At 61.4% G+C, this 19,067-nt stretch overlaps 2 protein-coding genes and 5 non-coding genes across 8 annotated transcripts in view; 1 reads left to right on the top strand and 6 right to left on the bottom strand.

Moving 5' to 3' along the window:
• Nucleotides 1–4,491: 4,491 nt before the first annotated feature.
• On the bottom strand, nucleotides 4,492–13,402 carry IL34 (interleukin 34). Of its 2 annotated transcripts, XM_069868262.1 has the most exons (7): nucleotides 13,386–13,402; nucleotides 11,355–11,669; nucleotides 11,171–11,274; nucleotides 10,548–10,625; nucleotides 10,278–10,451; nucleotides 5,076–5,186; nucleotides 4,492–4,966 (listed from the first exon to the last, which is right to left on the bottom strand). In XM_069868262.1, the coding sequence occupies exons 2-7, from the start codon at nucleotides 11,488–11,490 to the stop codon at nucleotides 4,595–4,597; spliced, it is 975 nt and encodes a 324-aa protein (XP_069724363.1). In that variant the 5' UTR covers nucleotides 11,491–11,669; nucleotides 13,386–13,402; the 3' UTR covers nucleotides 4,492–4,594. The 2 variants fall into 2 exon arrangements, with proteins under 2 accessions (XP_069724363.1, XP_069724364.1); XM_069868263.1 differs by lacking the exon at nucleotides 13,386–13,402 and having other exon boundaries at nucleotides 4,826–4,966; nucleotides 5,048–5,186; nucleotides 11,355–11,961.
• On the bottom strand, nucleotides 5,660–5,730 carry TRNAG-GCC (transfer RNA glycine (anticodon GCC)). The gene has a single exon. It is a non-coding gene; the product is annotated as a tRNA-Gly (tRNA).
• Nucleotides 6,612–6,682, top strand: TRNAG-GCC (transfer RNA glycine (anticodon GCC)). The gene has a single exon. It is a non-coding gene; the product is annotated as a tRNA-Gly (tRNA).
• Nucleotides 7,878–7,948, bottom strand: TRNAG-GCC (transfer RNA glycine (anticodon GCC)). Its single transcript has one exon. It is a non-coding gene; the product is annotated as a tRNA-Gly (tRNA).
• Nucleotides 8,557–8,627, bottom strand: TRNAG-GCC (transfer RNA glycine (anticodon GCC)). The gene has a single exon. It is a non-coding gene; the product is annotated as a tRNA-Gly (tRNA).
• Nucleotides 9,859–9,929, bottom strand: TRNAG-GCC (transfer RNA glycine (anticodon GCC)). Its single transcript has one exon. It is a non-coding gene; the product is annotated as a tRNA-Gly (tRNA).
• A 3,760-nt stretch (nucleotides 13,403–17,162) lies between the features above and the next one.
• SF3B3 (splicing factor 3b subunit 3) overlaps nucleotides 17,163–19,067 on the bottom strand; it is a 29,698-nt gene continuing 27,793 nt past the window's right edge. The window contains exon 26 of the mRNA XM_069868769.1: nucleotides 17,163–18,055. Within this exon, the coding sequence (XP_069724870.1) occupies nucleotides 17,915–18,055 (141 nt within the window). The 3' untranslated portion in view covers nucleotides 17,163–17,914. The remainder of the gene's footprint in view (nucleotides 18,056–19,067) is intronic.

The following is a 19,067-nucleotide window of genomic DNA, read 5'->3' on the forward strand; positions in this document are numbered from 1 at the left end:
AGCGGCACAATGGGCTGCGATGAGCGGTGGGGATGGAAGGGATGGAGGGGCTTGCAGTGGGTAGCATCCTGCTGATCGGCTGCAATGAGGGGCTTTGGCTGCTGAAAGGTTTCCTGGAGAAGCCCAGGCCACCCTAGCACCTCTTCGCTGCCTCCTTGGACCCCCAGGGCAAGGTAGGGGGGTGCTGGGGTGGGGGAAGGGGGGGTCAGCACCAGGGCATGCTGGGAAACGCAGCGGCTGGGGTTGCCACCAACCCAACCTGGCCAGGGGGCAGAGCGGGGCTGAGTGCTGGCATCCCACATAGTGAAAAATATATATGTTTGTGTATTTAATGGTTTTATTTTCTCTTGGCATAGGTAAATGCATAATAAGGGCTGTGCTGGGGGTTTGCTGGCAGCCCCCCCATGGACATCCCTTCCTCACGGACACTCCTTCCTCATGGGCATCCCTTCCCAGGACCTCCTTTCCCCATGGATATCCCTTCCCCATGGACATCCCTTCCCCATGGACACACCCTCCCCATGGACACCCCTTCCCCATGGACACACCCTCCCCATGGACACCCCTTCCCCATGGACACACCCTCCCCATGGACACCCCTTCCCTATGGACACCCCTTCCCAGGACCTCCCTTCCCATGGACACCCCTTCCCCATGGACGTCCTTTCCCCAGACCTCTCTCCCTGGAGGCCTCTGTGCAGCTCACCCCAGGGCAGCTCCACCATGGCAGCAAAGGGCCAATTCCCTCCTCTCCCCCAACCCATCCCATTTATTCCCCATTTTCCCTCCCGGTGCAGCAGCAGAGGGCACCGCATCCCCGCTCTCGCTCGAGCAGGAGCGAGCAGTTGAATTACTTTCACGTTAGGAAGCGTAAAATTAATCTCCATCCTTCCAAAACCTCTAGAGCCCCCTGGGACCCCTTTATGGCCTTCTGGGACTCTTCTAGGAACCCCAGGACTCATCAAGACATCCCCAGGACCCCTCTAGAGCCCTCTGGAGCCCCTATAAGGCCTTCCAGGACCCTTCTAGGACACCAGGAACCCTCTAGACCCCCTGGAACCCCTATAGGGCCTCCTAGAACCCTTCTAGGACACCAGGACCCATCTGGAGCCCCCTGGGACCACTTTACGGCCTTCTAGGACTCTTCTAGGAACCCCAGGACTCATCTAGAGACCCCAGGAGCCCTCTAGTGCCCCCTGGGACCCTTTTAGTGCCTTCTAGGACCCCAGCTGGACTTGCAGGACCGCTTTTTGAGAACACCGGGAACCCTTTGTGACCCTCTGGACACCCCTAGAGCCCCCTGGGACCACTTCAGGGCCTTCTAGGACTATGCTACGACCCCCACAGCCCCTCTAGAGTCCCCTGGGCCCCTTTTAGAGACTTCTAAGACCCCGTTTGGACATGCAGGACCCCTTTCGAGACCCCTAGGACACTCAGAACCCCTTTAGGGCCTTCTAGGGCCCTTCTAGGACACCCAGGATCAATCTAGAGAGCCCCAGGACCCCTCTAGGGAACCCTGGGACCCAGTTAGGGCCTTCTAGAACCCCTCTAAGACCCCTAAAACCCTATAGAGGCCCCTGGGACCCCTCTAAGGCCTTCTAGAACCCTTCTAGGAAATGAAGGACCTATCTAGAGCCCCCCAGAACCCCTTTAAGACCGTCTAGGACCACTCTAGGACCACCAGGACCCATCTAGAGACCCCCAGGACCCCTCTAGAGCCACCCGGGACCCCTTCAGATCCTTCTATGGCCTCTCTAGGATGCCTAGGACCATTCTAGAGCCCCCTGGGACCCCACTAGGGCTTTCTCTGACCTTTCTAGGACCTCTTGGAACCCTCTAGAGCCCCCTAGGACCCCCTTAAGGCGCTGCCTCCATGCCCCCTCCCAGTCCCTCCCAGTCCCTCCCATTCCCCCTCCCAGTCCCTCCCATTCCCTCGCATTACACCTCCCATTCCCTCCCATTCTCCCTCCCATTCCCTTCCATTCCCCCTCCCAGTCCCTCCCAGTCCCCTTCCCTGTCTCTCCCAGTCCCTTCCAGTCCCCTTCCCTGTCCCTCACAGTCCCTCCCTGTCCCTCTCCCAGTCCCTCTTCCAGTCCCCCTCCCAGTCCCTCCCATTCCCCTCTTGGACCTGCAAGACCCTTTTAGAGATCCACAGAACCCCTCTAGGACCCTCAGGACCCCTCTAGAGCCCCACAGGATGCCTCTAGGACCCCCGGGACCCCTTTAGGGCCTTCTTGGACCATTCTGCTACTACCAGAAATGCTCTAGAGCCCCCTTGGACCCCTTTGAGGCTTTCTACGACCCTTCTAGGATCCCCGGGACCCATCTAGAGACACCCTCCGACCCATTTAGGGTCTTCTAGAACCCTTCTAGGAGCCCCAGGAACTCTAGAGCCCCCAGGACCCCTTTAGGGCCTTCTAGGACAACTCTAGGACACCCAGGAACCCTCTAGAGACACCTGGGACCGCACTAGGGCCTTTTGGAACTACTCTAGGACCCCCAGAAACCCTATAGAGCCCCCTGGGACCCCCTTAATGCTTTCTACGACCCTTTTCGGACCCCAAGGACCTATCTAGAGACCCTCGGGACCCCTTTAGGGTCTTCTAGGACCACTCTAGGACACCCAGGAACCCTCAAGAGCCCCCCTTGATCACCCTTTAGTGTCTTCTAGGTCTACTCTAGTTCACCCGGCAACCCTCTAGAGCGCCCTGGCACCCCGTTAAGGCTTTCTACGACCCCCAGGGCCATTCTAGATACCCCCGGGACCCTTTTAGGGTCTTCTAGGACCACTCTACAACCCCCATGATGCCCTGGGATCCCTTTAGGACCTAGAAGGGTTCTAGGGTCCTGGTGTGTCCTGGACAGCCCCAAAACCACAGGCATGGGGCATCCTTACCTCCTCCCAGATCTCTCCCTGCTGAACCCAGCACCCCAGGAGCAGTTTCCCTTTCCATGCCCATCCCAAGGATGTTGACGGGGTTATTTTCCTGCTGATTCGAGGCCAGCAAAGGTTCTCCCTTTTCCAGCAGCAGGGGGTTTCGCAGCAGGAGCATCTCTCAAGTTCCAGCCTGTCCCTAGGGAAGTCTTTTGGGACCTCAGCACCTCACCCTGGGCTGACTCTCCCTGCATCCATCCCACCCCTTGGTACATCACGAGATATCGCAAACAGGCTCTGATTCCCCATCACATGAGCACATTTCCATGGCTGCTTCCAGATGACATTTTTTTGAAGCCATCCCTCAAAAAAGGAACTGGGAAAAAAAAGTTGCATCTCAAGTGGGTGCTTGGGGTGGAAATGCAGAGCTTTGGCAAGACTCGAGCCCAATCGTTTGCTGCGGGGATACTCTGGGAAGCCTGGCCAAGGTCATTTCACTGGGGCAGCTTCAGTTTTCCCACGGTGGAGGAACACAAGGGATCGTTCCCACGCTTGATAGGAGGGAGCGGGAGGTGGGAGTTGAGTCCCGGGACCACCTGTAGGGTGTTCGTTAAAGCCAGCAGGGGTGGGTGAGGGGTTCCTTGAATTAAAGCCCTTGATCAACTGGCAGATCATAGTTGGTGGGCTTTACGGGAGCTCTGGGTGGGCTTTGTGTAAATATGAACCATCACTAGGCACAAAGGGGGTTGGAGGAAAAGAAGGAGGAGGAGGAGGAAAAGGAGAGGAGGAGAAGGAGGGAAGGAGAGGAGGAGAAGGAGGGAAGGAGAAGAGGAGAAGGGGAGAAGGAGAGAAGGAAAAGGAGAGGAGGAGAAGGAGGGAAGGAGAGGAGGAGAAGGAGGGAAGGAGAAGAGGAGAAGGGGAGAAGGAGAGAAGGAGAGGAGGAGAAGGAGAGAAGGAGAAGGAGAGAAGGAGAAGGAGAGGAGGAGAAGGAGAGGAGGAGGAGGAGCGAAGGAGAAGATAGAGGAGGAAAAGGAGGAGAAGGCGAAGAAGGAGAAGATGGAGGAGGAGGAGAAGGAGACGACGAGGAGGAGGAGAAGGAGAGGAGGAGGAGGAGAAGAAGAAGGAGAAGGAGAAGGAGAAGGAGAAGGAGAAGGAGAAGGAGAAGGAGAAGGAGAAGGAGAAGGAGAAGGAGAAAGAAGGAAAAAGAAGGAGAAAGAAGGAGAAAGAAGGAGAAAGAAGGAGAAGGAGAAGGAGAAGGAGAAGGAGAAGGAGAAGGAGAAGGAGAAGGAGAAGGAGGAAGAAGACAGTGCATCTGCTCAGGCTGCCGTGCCCATCTCACCTGTGCACTCTCATAGGCTTGTAAATCCAAACAGCCTGCAACCAGGAATGCACCAATTAAAGGCTCTAACAGTTAATTAACAAAGAGGGGAGGCAGGCAGCCAGCCCCCAGCTCCTCCAAAATGCTGCCCACACAGCACCGCCAAGCACAACAAATAAATCCAGATGTTTTCTTGCTGGGGAAGCAGCCAGGGCTGACGGAGGCGGTTCTGGGGGTCCCTATATGGGGGCAAATATCTCCCCGATGAAGCTGGGGGGGGGTGGGACTGACACCCCAAATGAGGCAGCGGAAGCAGCTGGGGTTCTTTCTGCTGGTCCTTTATTTCAGGTAAGGTGGGAGGCTCCCGGAACCTGGTTGGAAGCTGAGCTGCAACGCTAGAGTTAACTGGTGTTTAATGAAAGCTGAGGAGAAAATACAGATGAGAAGGACCGGGTGATGCCCTCGCTGTGGGCAAGGCAGCGAGTGCCCCTGCAGCCTCCTGCCCGCGGGGGCCGCGTCCGAGCCCCCTGCAGAAGGTGCCTGGCATTCCAGGTGGGCCGACCCATGGTCGAGCGCAGTCCCACAGCCCCAGCAGGGCAGGCGTTTGTTCTCGGATGGGGTGGCATTTCTCCAACCCCACTTTGCACCTTCCTTGGTGCCCCCGAGGGGCTCTGCTGAGCGGGGCCAGAGCAGAGGCAGCGTCCCAGGCTCCAGGGCAAGGAGGAGGCGTCGAGCGAGGGTTCTTCTGCGGCGTTAGGTGAACTCCCACCGACCTGGGGAGAGAGGTCGGGCATCACCGTGTGGGACAGGACCTCTGTTCCCCAAGGGCCACCCCCACCCTGGTCCCCACTCACAGGGTGCCCCGTAGAGCATCCGCATGACCTTGAGGCAGTTGTCCAGCAGCGCCTTGGGGCGCACGGCCTTCCTCCGGCTCTTGGCATCCGCGCTGTAGACCAGCTTCACCAGGTCAGCCACCACCGTCTCCACATCTGTCTGCAAGAACAAGTCGGCGGAGTGTCACCTAAGTCTCCTCCCAGGGATACTGGGATGCAAAAGCCACAGCTCTGAACCCTCTAGAGATTGGGGGAACCCAGTGGACAGCTCTGATTATTGGGGTCCGGCCATGGGAGAACATCTTCCGGTGCTCAGACTTCACCTCCAGCAAGGGAGGGTTGTCATTACCCTTCAGAGTTAACACTGATGAGACAACAAAGCAAAACTCAACCTCCTTGGAGGGGCTGTAGAACCTGCCCCATGGCACAAGACAACTTGGATACACTTCAGGTTCATCCTGGTGACCCGGCAGTGACTAGTCACCCTCGTCCAGCACACAGCTCCAGCCAGGCTCAGTGCCACAGAGCCACGGAACCACAGACACCCTGAGTAACCCTGAGATGCTCCAGGCCAACAACACGGGCACTGGCAGCCCCCAGAGGGGTCCCTTGGGTTGCAAAAACTGCAGCCGCTGCATTGGCCGGGAATCGAACCCGGGCCTCCCGCGTGGCAGGCGAGAATTCTACCACTGAACCACCAATGCCAGATGTGTGGTACCCCCCGACCCTGCCCCACGGCCCCAAACCCCCGGGGGGAGCAGCAGGGACCGATCCTGCCCGCTGGGACCCCCTCACACACAGCCCCGACACAGCTCGCACGCCGCCTCCAGCCCTCCCACCTCCTCACCTGCCGCCTCACACAGCTCCTCCAACAACCCTCTGCTCTCAGTACGCTTCAGACCTGAAGCTCTGACCACACAGCTCAGCCAAGCTCCCTCCCTCCTTGAACCCCTCCAGGGATGGGGCAGCCACCACTGCTCTGGGACACCTGGGCCAGGGCCTCCCCACCCTCATCACAACAAACTTCTTCCTAATATCTAATCTGAACCTTCCCCCCTCAAATTTAAAGCCATTCCCCCTCGTCCTGTTGCTCCACACCATTGTAACAAGTCCCTCCCCAGCTTTCCTGGAGCCCTTTCCACACTGGAAGCTGCTCTAAGGTCTCCCGGGAGCCTTCTCCTCTCCAGGCTCAGAGCCAGGTGGAGGAGCTGGGGCTGCAGGACATGAGGCTGCTCTGGCCGCAACCAGCCCCGGGCACTTGGGGAGGGAGCAAGAGCATCTCGCTGAGCCACCCGTGCCAGATGTGGGATGCACCCCTGGCAGCAGCCAGCACCCCAGCTGCTCCCGAACCAGTGTCCCTGCTGCCACCGAGCAAGAGACACTCATTGCCACCGAGCCAGGACCCCCAGTGCCACCAGCACAGATGAGACCCCCAGTGCCACCAGCACAGATGGGTCCTCAGTGCCACCAGCAGAAATGGGACCCAGTGCCACCACCAGAGATGCTCCTCATCACCAAACCATCTCGATTGGGTGCGATTCCCTCTGATGCAGCAGCTGCAGGGTCCGGGGGTGCCGCACATCTGGCATTGGTGGTTCAGTGGTAGAATTCTCGCCTGCCACGCGGGAGGCCCGGGTTCGATTCCCGGCCAATGCAGCAGCCGCAGTTTTTGCAACCCAAGGGACCTCGGGGGCCACCTTGGCCCCAGCCCTGTCACCCTGCGGGGCTGCCCAGGCTCTGCGGGGACTGTGCCTGCTGTGGTGGCCTTGGGGACAGGGAGAGGAGCTGCTCTGGGGACAGGGAGACGATCTGCACCCTCCCCGTGGGCACCCCCGGAGGGGCAAAAACTGCGGCTGCTGCATTGGAGGGAATGGACCCCAGTCGAGAAGGTTTGTGATGGGGAGCGTCTCTGCGGGTGGCACTGGGGTCCCATCTCTGCTGGTGGCACTGGGGGTCTCATCTGTGCTGGTGGCACTGGGGGTCCTGGCTCGGTGGCAATGAGTGTCTCTTGCTCGGTGGCAGCAGGGACACTGGTTCGGGAGCAGCTGGGGTGCTGGCTGCTGCCAGGGGTGCATCCCACATCTGGCACGGGTGGCTCAGCGAGATGCTCTTGCTCCCTCCCCAAGTGCCCGGGGCTGGTTGCGGCCAGAGCAGCCTCATGTCCTGCAGCCCCAGCTCCTCCACCTGGCTCTGAGCCTGGAGAGGAGAAGGCTCCCGGGAGACCTCAGAGCAGCTTCCAGTGTGGAAAGGGCTCCAGGAAAGCTGGGGAGGGACTTGTTACAATGGTGTGGAGCGACAGGACGAGGGGGAATGGCTTTAAATTTGAGGGGGGAAGGTTTAGGTTAGACACTAGGGAGAAGTTTGTCGTGATGAGGGTGGGGAGGCCCTGGCCCAGGTGTCCCAGAGCAGTGGTGGCTGCCCCATCCCTGGAGGTGTTCAAGGCCAGTTTGGGTGGGGCTTGGAGCCCCTGATCCAGTGGGAGGTGTCCCTGTCCATGGCAGGGGTGGGACTGGATGGACTTTGAGGTCTCTTCCCACCCAAACCATTCCATGGTTCTATGGCTTGGGCTCCATCCAGGACCCCCAGTGCCACCCGCAGAGATGCTCCCCATCACAAACCTTCTCGACTGGGGTCCATTCCCTCCAACGCAGCAGCCGCAGTTTTTGCCCCTCCGGGGGTGCCCACGGGGAGGGTGCAGATCGTCTCCCTGTCCCCAGAGCAGCTCCTCTCCCTGTCCCCAAGGCCACCACAGCAGGCACAGTCCCCGCAGCGCCTGGGCGGCCCTGCAGGGTGACAGGGCTGGGGCTAAGGTGGCATCCAAGGTCTCTCGGGGTACAAAAACTGCAGCTGCTGCATTGGCCGGGAATCGAACCCGGGCCTCCCGCGTGGCAGGCGAGAATTCTACCACTGAACCACCAATGCCAGATGTGCGGCATCCCCCCGGTCCTGCAGTTGGTGCATCGCAGGGAATCGAACCCAGTCAAGATGGTTTGGTGATGAGGAGCATTTAAAGCCATTCCCCCCCATTCCTGTTGCTCCACACCATCATAACACGTCCCTCCCCAGCTTTCCTGGAGCCCTTTCCACACTGGAAGCTGCTCTAAGGTCTCCCGGGAGCCTTCTCCTCTCCAGGCTCAGAGCCAGGTGGAGGAGCTGGGGCTGCAGGACATGAGGCTGCTCTGGCCGCAACCAGCCCTGGGCACTTGGGGAGGGAGCAAGAGCATCTCGCTGAGCCACCCGTGCCAGATGTGGGATGCACCCCTGGCAGCAGCCAGCACCCCAGCTGCTCCCGAACCAGTGTCCCCGCTGCCACCGAGCAAGAGACACTCATTGCCACCGAGCCAGGACCCCCAATGGCCTGACCCCCAGTGCCACCAGCAGACATGGGACCCCCAGTGCCACCAGCAGAGACGCTCCCCATCACCAAACCATCCCGACTGGGCTCGATTCCCTCCAATGCAGCAGCTGCAGCTTTTGCCCCCCGGGGGTGCCCACCGGGAGAGCCCCTGAATTGCAAAAAGTGCAGCTGCTGCATTGGCCGGGAATCGAACCCGGGCCTCCCGCGTGGCAGGCGAGAATTCTACCACTGAACCACCAATGCCAGATGTGCGGTACCCCCGGACCCTGCCCCACGGCCCCAAACCCCCGGGGGGAGCAGCAGGGACCGATCCTGCCCGCTGGGACCCCCTCACACACAGCCCCGACACAGCTCGCACGCCGCCTCCAGCCCTCCCACCTCCTCACCTGCCGCCTCACGCAGCTCCTCCAACAACCCTCTGCTCTCAGTACGCTTCAGACCTGAAGCTCTGACCACACAGCTCAGCCACGCTCCCTCCCTCCTTGCAGGGGCTGCAACACCTGCCCCAGGGCACAGGAAGACCCACACACACTTTGGGTTCACCTGGAGAGACACCAGGGACAGGTCACTCCACGCAGCACCCAAACCCAGCTGCCTCCGGGCTCAGCAGCACCTCCCAGCCCCAACCAGATCAGGGGCACGTGCAGCCCAAGTCACAGAACCATAGAATGGTTTGGGTGGGAAGAGACCTCAAAGTCCATCCAGTTCCACCCCTGCCATGGGCAGGGACACCTCCCACTGGATCAGGGGCTCCAAGCCCCATCCAGACTGGCCTTGAACACCTCCAGGGATGGGGCAGCCACCGCTGCTCTGGGACACCTGGGCCAGGGCCTCCCCACCCTCATCACGACAAACTTCTCCCTAGTGTCTAACCTAAACCTTCCCCCCTCAAATTTAAAGCCATTCCCCCTCGTCCTGTCGCTCCACACCATTGTAACAAGTCCCTCCCCAGCTTTCCTGGAGCCCTTTCCACACTGGAAGCTGCTCTGAGGTCTCCCAGGAGCCTTCTCCTCTCCAGGCTCAGAACGAGGTGAAGGAGCTGGGGCTGCAGGACATGAGGCTGCTCTGGCCGCAACCAGCCCCGGGCACTTGGGGAGGGAGCAAGAGCATCTCGCTGAGCCACCCGTGCCAGATGTGGGATGCACCCCTGGCAGCAGCCAGCACCCCAGCTGCTCCCGAACCAGTGTCCCCGCTGCCACCGAGCAAGAGACACTCATTGCCATCGAGCCAGGACCCCCAATGGCCTGACCCCCAGTGCCACCAGCAGAGATGGGACCCCAGTGCCACCAGCAGAGATGGGACCGCCAGTGCCACTAAGCCACGACCCCCAGTGCCACCCGCAGAGACGCTCCCCGTCACCAAACCATCCCGACTGGGCTCGATTCCCTCCAACGCAGCAGCTGCAGCTTTTGCCCCCCGGGGTGCCCACCGGGAGAGCCCCTGAGGTCCCTTGGGTTGCAAAAACTGCAGCTGCTGCATTGGCCGGGAATCGAGCCCGGGCCTCCCGCGTGGCAGGCGAGAATTCTACCACTGAACCACCAATGCCAGATGTTGGGCACCCCCCACGGCCCCCCCATCCCGGGTGCCAACCTGTGCCTGGCCCTCCCCAGTGCCCCTGCCCAGGGCTGCCCCCCGACACCTGCCCCTGTGCCATGGGGCACGTCTGCATGCGCAGGTGCTGGGTGCTCGCACACCGTGTGAGCACACGCATCACGTATGTTTGCACGCCCAGGCCCTGGGTGTTCGCCCGCCCTGTGAGCACACGCAGCACGGCTGTTGGCACACCGGTGCGTTCACCCATCGCGCGGGCACGCACCCTGCAAGGGGGGGGGGCCAGGCTGCATGTGAGCGTGCTGCCAGGCTGGGGGTTACGGAGCCCCCGCGCCTCCTCACCTGCCGGTACTTGCTGTACTCCTTGCCCAAGGCGTCGAAGAGCTGGCACAGCTCCCGGGTGTATTTCCAGGACGGGTGCTTCTCTGGCAGCACCTCGTGGATCCTCAGCACCGCCTGGGAGCTGACGTGGAACCAGAGGTACCGAAGCGCTGCCTCTGACACCGTCCCGTTGCGCTGCGGGGAAGAGGGTGCCCTTGGGTGAGACTCACGCCGTCCCTGCGGGTCCCAGGGCTGTCCCCATCCCAGGACTGTCCCCTGCTGCCATCCTACCAGGCGGGTGATGTTTGCTGGCCTCAGCACCTCTTCGTACTGGACCTGGACCATGTAGTCGATGGGGAAGTAGTGTTTCTGGCAAGGTGGAGAAGAGTAAAGTGAGACAACATCCCTCGGTGTGACACCAGGGAACCCGTGAAAAAGCCCTTTGATGTGGTCAACCACAGTAGATCATGGAATCATAGAATCACCAGGTTAGAAAGGACGCACCGGCTCATCGAGTCCAACCATTCCCATCAATCACTAAACCATGTCCCTCAGCACCTCATCCACCCGTCCCTTAAACCCCTCCAGGGAAGGTGTCTCAACCACCTCCCTGGGCAGCCTGTTCCAGTGCCCAATAACCCTTTCTGTGAAAAATATTTTCCTGATGTCCAGCCTGAACATCCCCTGGTGGAGCTTGAGGCCATTCCCTCTTGTCCTGTCCCCTGTCCCTTGGGAGAAGAGCCCAGCTCCCTCCTCTCCACAACCTCCTTTCAAGTAGATGTAGAGAGCAATGAGGTCTCCCAGATGAACCAGCATGAGTGGTGGCTCTGGACACCAGTTGGCACCAGTTGCCTCCAGCAAAAAATAAATCCCCCCCCGGCTCCCATCCCGTGCCCCCCCAGCGCCGGGGTTACCATGTACTGCAGCCGCATCTCATACTGCAGCTTGTCCTGCAGCAGGCGGGTCAGTTCGCACTCTCCAGGCGCAGCAGCCTCCAGCCCCAGCACCGCCAGGACACCTGGGCGAGCGACAGCAAGCGGCATCAGCCCCCGCGCCGGGTGACCCCGAGGCTGCCCCGTGACCCCGAGCGGGACTCACAGAGGACGGCGGCGTAGCCCTGCTGCATGCTGACGGCGGCCGGCGGCAGAGTCTGGGCTGCACCTACATGGCCCGGGCTCGGCGGCAGCCTCCTGGGCGGCGACGCGTGCGGCGAGGGGCTGAGGGATGGGTGCATGTCCCGGGCGCTGGGCCGCTCTCCTGTAGCCCCAGGCAGCTGCCCCCTGCCATGGATGGGGGATCAGGCCCTCTCTGTCCCCGCCGGCTTCTCCTCTCCAGCTGGTCCCAGGGCCATCGCGGGGTGCCCGCAGGACGCGTTCCGGTTGCGCGGGACCCTCCTGCGCTGCAAGAGGGGATCTGGGGGGAGAGACCCCGGCTGCAGCCCCCGCAGGGCACCTGCTCTGGGTGCCCGTGGAGCTGCAGGTGCCTGTGTCCCGCTCAGGGCAGGGCTACCCGGGTTTCCCCAGCGCCGCCCTGGGGGATTTTCAGGGTGGGGAGGCCCAGCCCAGCCCCGTTATCCCAGCAATGAGTTTGTCTGGCCTCAGTGGGAGCTCGGGCAAGGAGCAAAGCGGCCAGGCCACCTCACAGCAGGTCCCCACGCAGAGGGGGACGCAGTGTGTCCCCGTGCCCCAGCCAGGGGGGTTGTGCCACATCCCCACCCTGTCACCCCACGGGAAGGGGACTGCAGCGTGTCCCCGTTCCGCAGCGGTGGGATCGCTGTGTCCCCACACAGTTGGCACCCACAGAAGAGGCCACACCACGTCCCCACACCGTGTCCCATGCCGTGTCCCCATCAAACACCCCCAAGCAAAGGGGCCATGACACCAGCCGGTACAATCGGGGTCCCTCCCGTGTCCCCATGACACATCCCCGTGCAAAGTGTGTCCCGGGCTGTCCCCATCCCTCGTCCTCATGCAGAGGGGCCACGCACGTCCCTACTGGGAGCCACCAGCCTGCCATGTCCCCTTGTGTGGGGAGGGAGCCCCGCAGACCCCTGCCCCAACCCCCGCAGCCCCTGAAGCTCTGACCCCTGCATTCCCCAGCCCCTCAAGCCCCCAGCCCCGCATCCCCGACCCCTGCATCCCCTGCAGCTCCTGCAACTCCAACCTCCATGTCCCCAATCCCACATCTCCCCCAGCCCCCTGCCCCGACCCCCACGCCCCCAGCCCCACAGCCCTCTGCCCGGAGCCTTGCAGCCCCTAAAGCTGCTCAAGCTCTGACCCCTGCATCCTTGAGCCTCCAAGCCCCCAGCCCCGCATCCCCGACCCCCGCATCCCCTGCAGCTCCTGCAACTCCAACCCCCGTGTCCCCAATCCCACAGCTCCCGCAGCCCCCTGCCCCGATCCGCACGGCCCCCGCAGCTCCGATCCCCGCATCCCTCAGCCCCTTAAGCCCCTCATCCCCGATCCTCGCATCCCTGACCCTTGCAGCCCCTGCAGCTCCTGCAACTCTGACCCCCGCGCTCCCAGCCCCGCATCTCCCTGCCCCGACCCTCGCAGCCCCGCTCCCCCAGCCCCCCAGCCCCGCAGCCCCTGCAGCTCCGACCCCCGAATCCCTCACCCCTGCATCCCTGACCCTCGCAGCCTCGGCAGCTCCTGCAGCTCCGACCGCCGCCCCCCAATCCCAGAGCTCCTGCAGCCCCCGACCCCCGCGCCCCCAGCCCCACAGCCCCCTGCCCCGAGCCTTGCAGCCCCTAAAGCTCCTCAAGCTCCGACCCCTACATCCTTGAGCCTCCAAGCCCCCAGCCCCGCATCCCCGACCCCCGCATCCCCTGCAGCTCCTGCAACTCCGACCCCCGCGCCCCCAATCCCACAGCTCCCGCAGCTCCCTGCTCCGACCCCCGCAGCCCCCGCAGCTCCGATCCCCGCATCCCTCAGCCCCTCAAGCCCCTCATCCCCGATCCTCGCATCCCTGAACCCCGCAGCCCCTGCAGCTCCTGCAACTCCGACCCCCGCGCCCCCAGCCCCGCAGCTCCCGCACCCCCTGCCCCGACCCCCGCATCCCCGCGCCCCCAGCCCCGCAGCTCCCTCATCCCGGCGCCGCCGCGGCCCCCGGCCCCGACCCCCTCCCCACCTGCGCTCTCCGGGCGGGGCGGCGGCCGCGGGGCCGGGGCGGGCGGGGGGCGGGGCGGGCGGGGGCGGGGGCGGCACCGAGAGACCGCCCCGCACCGACCGCCCGGCCCCGGGGCTCCCAGCCCGGGATGGGGGCCGGGCTCACCGGGAACCCCTGACCTGTCCCCGGGGTGATCGGGGACGCTGGCCGGGCGCTCAGCCAGACCAGAGGGACGCCCCGAGGATGCTCAGCAAATCCAGCTGATGTCCCCAAGGTGCTCGGCCAGCCCAACTGGGTGTCCCCAAGGTGCTTGGCTAGCCCTGCTGGATGTCTCAGCTAGCCCAGCTGGGTGTCCCCAAGGTGCTCGGCTAGCCCAGCTGGGTGTCCCCAGGGTGCTCAGCTAGCCCAGCTGGGTGTTTCAGCTAGCCCAGCTGGGTGTCCCCAAGGTGCTCGGCTAGCCCAGCTGGATGTCCCCAAGGTGCTCAGCTAGCCCAGCGGGATGTCTCAGCTAGCCCAGCTGGGTGTCCCCAAGGTACTGGACTCGCCCAGCTGGGTGTCCCCAAGGTGCTCAGCCAGCCCAGCTAGGTGTCCCCAAGGTGCTGGACTAGCACAGCTGGGTGTCCCCAAGGTGCTTGGCTAGCCCAGCGGGATGTCTCAGCTAGCCCAGCTGCGTGTCCCCAAGGTGCTCAGCCAGCCCAGCTGGGTGTCCCCAAGGTGCTCAGCTAGCCGAGCTGGGTGTCCCCAAGGTGCTGGACTAGCCCAGCTGGGTGTCCCCAAGGTGCTCAGCCAGCCCAGCTAGGTGTCCCCAAGGTGCTGGACTAGCCCAGCTGGGTGTCCCCAAGGTGCTCAGCCAGCCCAGCTAGGTGTCCCCAAGGTGCTCAGCTAGCTGAGCTGGGTGTCCCCCAGGTGCTCGGCCAGCCCAGCTGGGTGTCCCCCAGGTGCTCAGAGCTCTCCTGGGTCCCTCCCTGCTCTCTGGGGTGCTCGGCTCCCCATCCCCGCTGTCCCCCGGTGCCTGGCTACCCGCTGTGGTGCCCGGGTCCCCTCGCCCCCTGTCCCTCTGCCCCTCGGGGTGCTGGGCCAGCACCTCAACGTGTCCCCTGGCGCTCCCCCAACACAGCCCGGTGCCCGCGGGGTCCCCGGGCCGCTCTGCTCCCCCGGGGTGTCTGGGCTCTCCCGGGCGGCTGTCCCGGGGTGCTCACTGGGCTGGGCGACCACGGATGCATTTTTGGGGACTCAGAGCAGCCTCTCCCAGCGAGCGCCGGCGCAGGAGCCGAGCTGGGGGCAGTGGGGCCGCACAACCAGGTTCCAGAGGGACTGGGGGATCCCTGGGTGTCTCCAGGCCAGCAGGACTCCTGCTCCCTCTGGCCCAAGGCCGCAGCGGTTTCTCAGGATGCTTCAAGGCTGAATCGCTGCCAGCAGTGGGGACAGGGAGGAGGGGACGCTGTTCCCTCTGCTGCTCCAAAAATCCCCTTGGGAGAGGCGGCCGCCCCTGTGCTGCCGGGCAGCCAAGGGGTCGGCGAGAGAAACCGGCCATCAAAGAGCGGGTCAGCGCTCCCAGGGAAACGCGTGGGAAGGAATGTGCTTCTGCCTGCGAGGAGAGCGCTCTGGGATTCCCCTGGCACGGACACAGGGCCGGGGTGGCTCTCCTGCCAAGCTCCCCCACGGCCCAGGCCAGATCCCCGGCACCGCTCTCGCCTCCCTCCCAGCTCCAGCCCGGAGCAAAGATGCTCAGCGCCAGGCAGGGGAAGGAGCTGGTCTGGTTCCTCTCGCCGTGTCCGCAGGGATCTTGCCCGCAGCTGCTGCAGGCGTTAGAGGAAGCCATTTAATAGCATTCCCTGCCCACGTAGCCATCAGCTTGGCAGCCGGGATGAGGCGAGGAAGAGCAGGGGAAGCACAGGGCTGGGCGGCACCGCGCTGGAGGCAGTTTGCCCTCCTTGGCTTGGCTGGGCTGGAAATCACCCCTGGTGCAAGACCAAGGCAAACAGCCCCGGCCTTCGGCTTTGCTCCCACGCGCATCAGCAGGATTGCAGAGCCCTTCGGCTGCGGTTGGACCAGGGGGACTGGGAGAAACCCCCTGTGGTGCGGCCTCAGCTTGGAGGCCAGCGGATGGAGGGAGATGGGGCTCAGCTCCTCTCGGAGCAGCTCGCCAGCTCCTCCAGGCTGGGGCTCACCCCGCTCCCAGAACACCCCACCAGCCTCTCTAGGCTGGGGTTCACCCTACTCCCAGGTTTTACCTTGTGCTGGAAACAGGTTATTTATGAAGTCCCAGCAAAGGAAGGAAAACCTTTTCCTTGGAAGCAGTTTGGGAACAGCCTGAGCTTCCCCGAAGTGTGATTTCACCCTTAGGGCTACCGACACACCCACCAGCAAGTTCTGCAGAAGCTTTCCTGGAAGCACTGCCCAAATCCAGAGCAGGCATCACTCTGTGGGGGAGAACCAGGGAAACTGGGAGCCCCACATCCCCGACAAGCCCAGGCTGGACGCCCTGAGTTTTTATTTACCACTCTCCTGTCACAGCCATTCCCAGGAAGGGAGCAGGGAGCCCTTCGCCCGCAGGCAGAGGATGGGTGGGGAGAGGACCAGGGTGCCAAAGGGAGCAGCGGTGGGTAAATCCCTGCCAGCAGGGCCCTGCAGGGACAAGGGGAAGCAGGAGAGCAGAGAAAGGTGCAAAGGACAGGGCAGGAGGGCACATCTTGAATCCTGTGTTCAGTTTTGGGCCCCTCCCTACAAGGCAGACAGTGAGGAGCACGTCCAGAGAAGGGGAATGAAGCTGGGGAAGGAGCTGGAGAACAAGCCCCAACCCACCGTGGCTGAGGGACAGGGGGTTCTTTAGCCTAAAGAAAAAGAGGTTGAGGGGAGATCTTATCACCATCTACAGCTCCCCGAGAGGTTGTAGGGAGGTAGGGGTGGTCTCTTCTCCCAGGCAACAGATGATAAGACAAGAGGAAACTGCCTCAAGTTGCACCAGGGCAGGTTGAGATTAGACATCAGGGAAAACGACTTCACCAAAAGGGTTCTCAGGCACTGGCAGAGGCTGCCAGAGGGAGGTGATTTGTCACCATCCCTGGGGGTATTTAAGATAGGAGACGAGGTGCTATGGGATCTGGTTCTGTAGTGGACAGGTGTGGTTTGACTCAATGATCTCAAAGGTCTTTTCCAACCAAGCTATTCTATGATTCTGTGATTCACCCTGTGCAGCACACAGGCCAGAGACTTCGCAGTCTGGTCCATTCGAGCGCGTCACCAGGCTGGGGGCCGCTCACCTTTCTGAGCCCCGGGCGGGGAGGAGGTCATGCTCCTTCATGGAATGACAAACACCAAGGGAGCCTCCAGCTCTGCACAGACCCACTGGCAGGAGCAAGGCAGGGACCAAAGCTGAGACAGAAACACCTGCTGCATGGGCAAGCTCCAGCCGCAAGCCCTCACAGCCAGCAAGGGGGAACACTCCCTCAGCTACCCCGGCAGCCAGCTGCTCCTCCCAGAGCTGCAGCCACATTGCAGGGCAGCAGAAAAGAGGCCTGAGCAGCCGCCATGCCCTCGAAGGGCTGGAGAAACAGTAGCTGCAAGGGCAAGATCCTTCCTTTCTTCCCTTTCTCCCTGTACCCCGCTTTGCATGCGTCCCGGGGCAGAGCGATGCTGGAGAGCAGCAGCTCCAGCTGGAGGACACAGTGCTGCGCTCGGGTTCAGCTCCAGCATCCGCGCAGGGTGTGGGGCTGAGGGTGTGCGCATTCCTCCGACCACCAGCTCTGGCCAGGTCAGCAACAGCTGCTGTGAAGGAGAGGAGCCCCAGAGCCCGGCTAGTGAAAAAACAGGCTTTTATTCTTCATGGGCTGCTCACAGTCACAGCCTGGAGACACTGCTCTTGCCAACGGTATTATGAAACAAATCAAGTCCCAGACTCAGGCCTCGCTCTTCCCCACCCCCAGAGAGTCAACATTGTACAAAACTCTATTTACAGAGAAAACAGTCAGGGGGAGCCGAAAATCCCCTTGCAATTCTGAAGAAAACATTCAAGACAAGTGTGACAGTAACACCCTCCACACACCCTGGCTTCCCACCGGCTGCTCCCAGGGCTAGTGAAAGCCCAAAGCTGCTCGCCACTCGCCTGGCCTGGCAGCCACAGCCGCTTCCTTTACCAAAACACTGGGAAATTGCAAAACCCACTGCATTTCACAAAGGCTCAGTTGGATCTGCCCTACAGGGTATTCTGCTGGGTCAGCAAAAAGACACCCTTGGGCTCCCGCATCCTCAAGGGTGGGACAAGGAGATGGAGCCAACAGCCACTGTGCACCCTTCCTTGGGCGCTATCCAAGAGGAAATCTCTGGCTGGAAGCCAAAACATCAGGAGCCTTCACGTAAGCAGTGGGATGTGTTGGGAGACCTAACATCTGATACTGCATTTACTGGAATCACATTACTTTGAAACATAAACCAAAAGGAGCAAACCAACATGTAAAAAGGGAGAAAGCACGCACATTCCTCCTCCCAAATGTGTTTGGAAGAGCATCCATAGGAGCCCAGCGAGCAGCTCTGCTCCTGCCAGCTGCCGCTCAGAAAGCATAACGTGTGCGGATGTCTTCCAGCTTCTTGGACACCTCGGGTGGGGTCCGGTCCAGCTCTTCGGCCACGTTCTTCTGTTTGTTCGGCTCCATGGAGTTGAACTGCTCACACAGGTCCCCATCGATCACATTCTGGAGGGGCAAGGAAGAGAGCGCTGAACTGACAACACAGGGGCACTGAACCCTGCCTAAACAGGGAAAAACGGTAACAAACAGTTTGTTCCCAGGAGCTTCTTAATCCCGCCTTGGAAACAAGACCATGCTCAGTGACCTCATCTGCTGAATAGCAGCAGTTAGCATCAACTTAATTACTGGCCAGCTTGATTAATGAAGGGGAAACCCCAAAAAGCCTGGGTGCCGCTGAAGAACTGCACAAGGGAAGATGGATTCGACTCTGGCTCAAGCACTGTGCTGGGAAGGCTGGGGGAGGCTGCGAAAGATGACTGAAAGGCTTCTCCAGTCAGATGCAAGACAGCTTTGAGATTGTAACAGGCTGCAAATCAGCCCAAAGCTCATCAGGAGCAAGAACAACACTGTTGACACTTCAGCTGCTGGGACAGTTTTGTCTGATACCACACATTACTCTGGCAGCAGTTACACATAGTTGCTCCAGTCCAGCACTCTGGACCTTTCAGATCACAGTACTTAGCAGCTGACAGCTTCAAAAAGTTCCTCAAAAGCAGAAATAGGCAAGAACAGCTGTTTCTTAGGAGATTTTCCTTTTCAATGGTGGTGGGAAAAAATACATCCTCCACAGGCAACATCTAGTTTTCCCCAGCCACACAGGGCTACCCAATGCTGCTGCTTCTGATGGAAAAAGGAGATGCTGTAGCAAGCAGAGAAGCACAGCAACAGTGCCTCTGGGCTCACATCTCAAGGCTAACCCTCAGAAGGTTCATTACAAGGGCTAGGAAACCAAAACAGACAGGGTATTAAGTACCAATTACTGCTCTACTTACAGAGTGCTATTCAAGAGCCAGCTTCAGGCTCTGCCACAGTCACTACAGCGGCTACGATTCACATTGCCCCAGCCTTCCCCACTGAACAGCAACCTTCACTGGCTTCTGCTACACCTCAAAGTAGTTGTATTCCAGAGCAAGTGTCTGCACCCCCATTACCAGCTGAACTACAATATTCAGACCTA

This window comes from Phaenicophaeus curvirostris, chromosome 14, assembly GCF_032191515.1.
Source record: "Phaenicophaeus curvirostris isolate KB17595 chromosome 14, BPBGC_Pcur_1.0, whole genome shotgun sequence".
Lineage (NCBI taxonomy): Eukaryota > Metazoa > Chordata > Aves > Cuculiformes > Cuculidae > Phaenicophaeus > Phaenicophaeus curvirostris.

Excerpts from the sequence above, each read along its gene's own strand:
- IL34 (XM_069868262.1), bottom strand. The coding sequence starts at position 11,490 with ATGCACCCATCCCTCAGCCCCTCGCCGCACGCGTCGCCGCCCAGGAGG. Across the intron at positions 10,626-11,170 it reads AGATGCGGCTGCAGTACATG|AAACACTACTTCCCCATCGA; the intron begins GTAACCCCGGCG and ends CCACCTTGCCAG. Across the intron at positions 4,967-5,075 it reads TGCTGGACAACTGCCTCAAG|GTCGGTGGGAGTTCACCTAA; the intron begins GTCATGCGGATG and ends CTCTCTCCCCAG.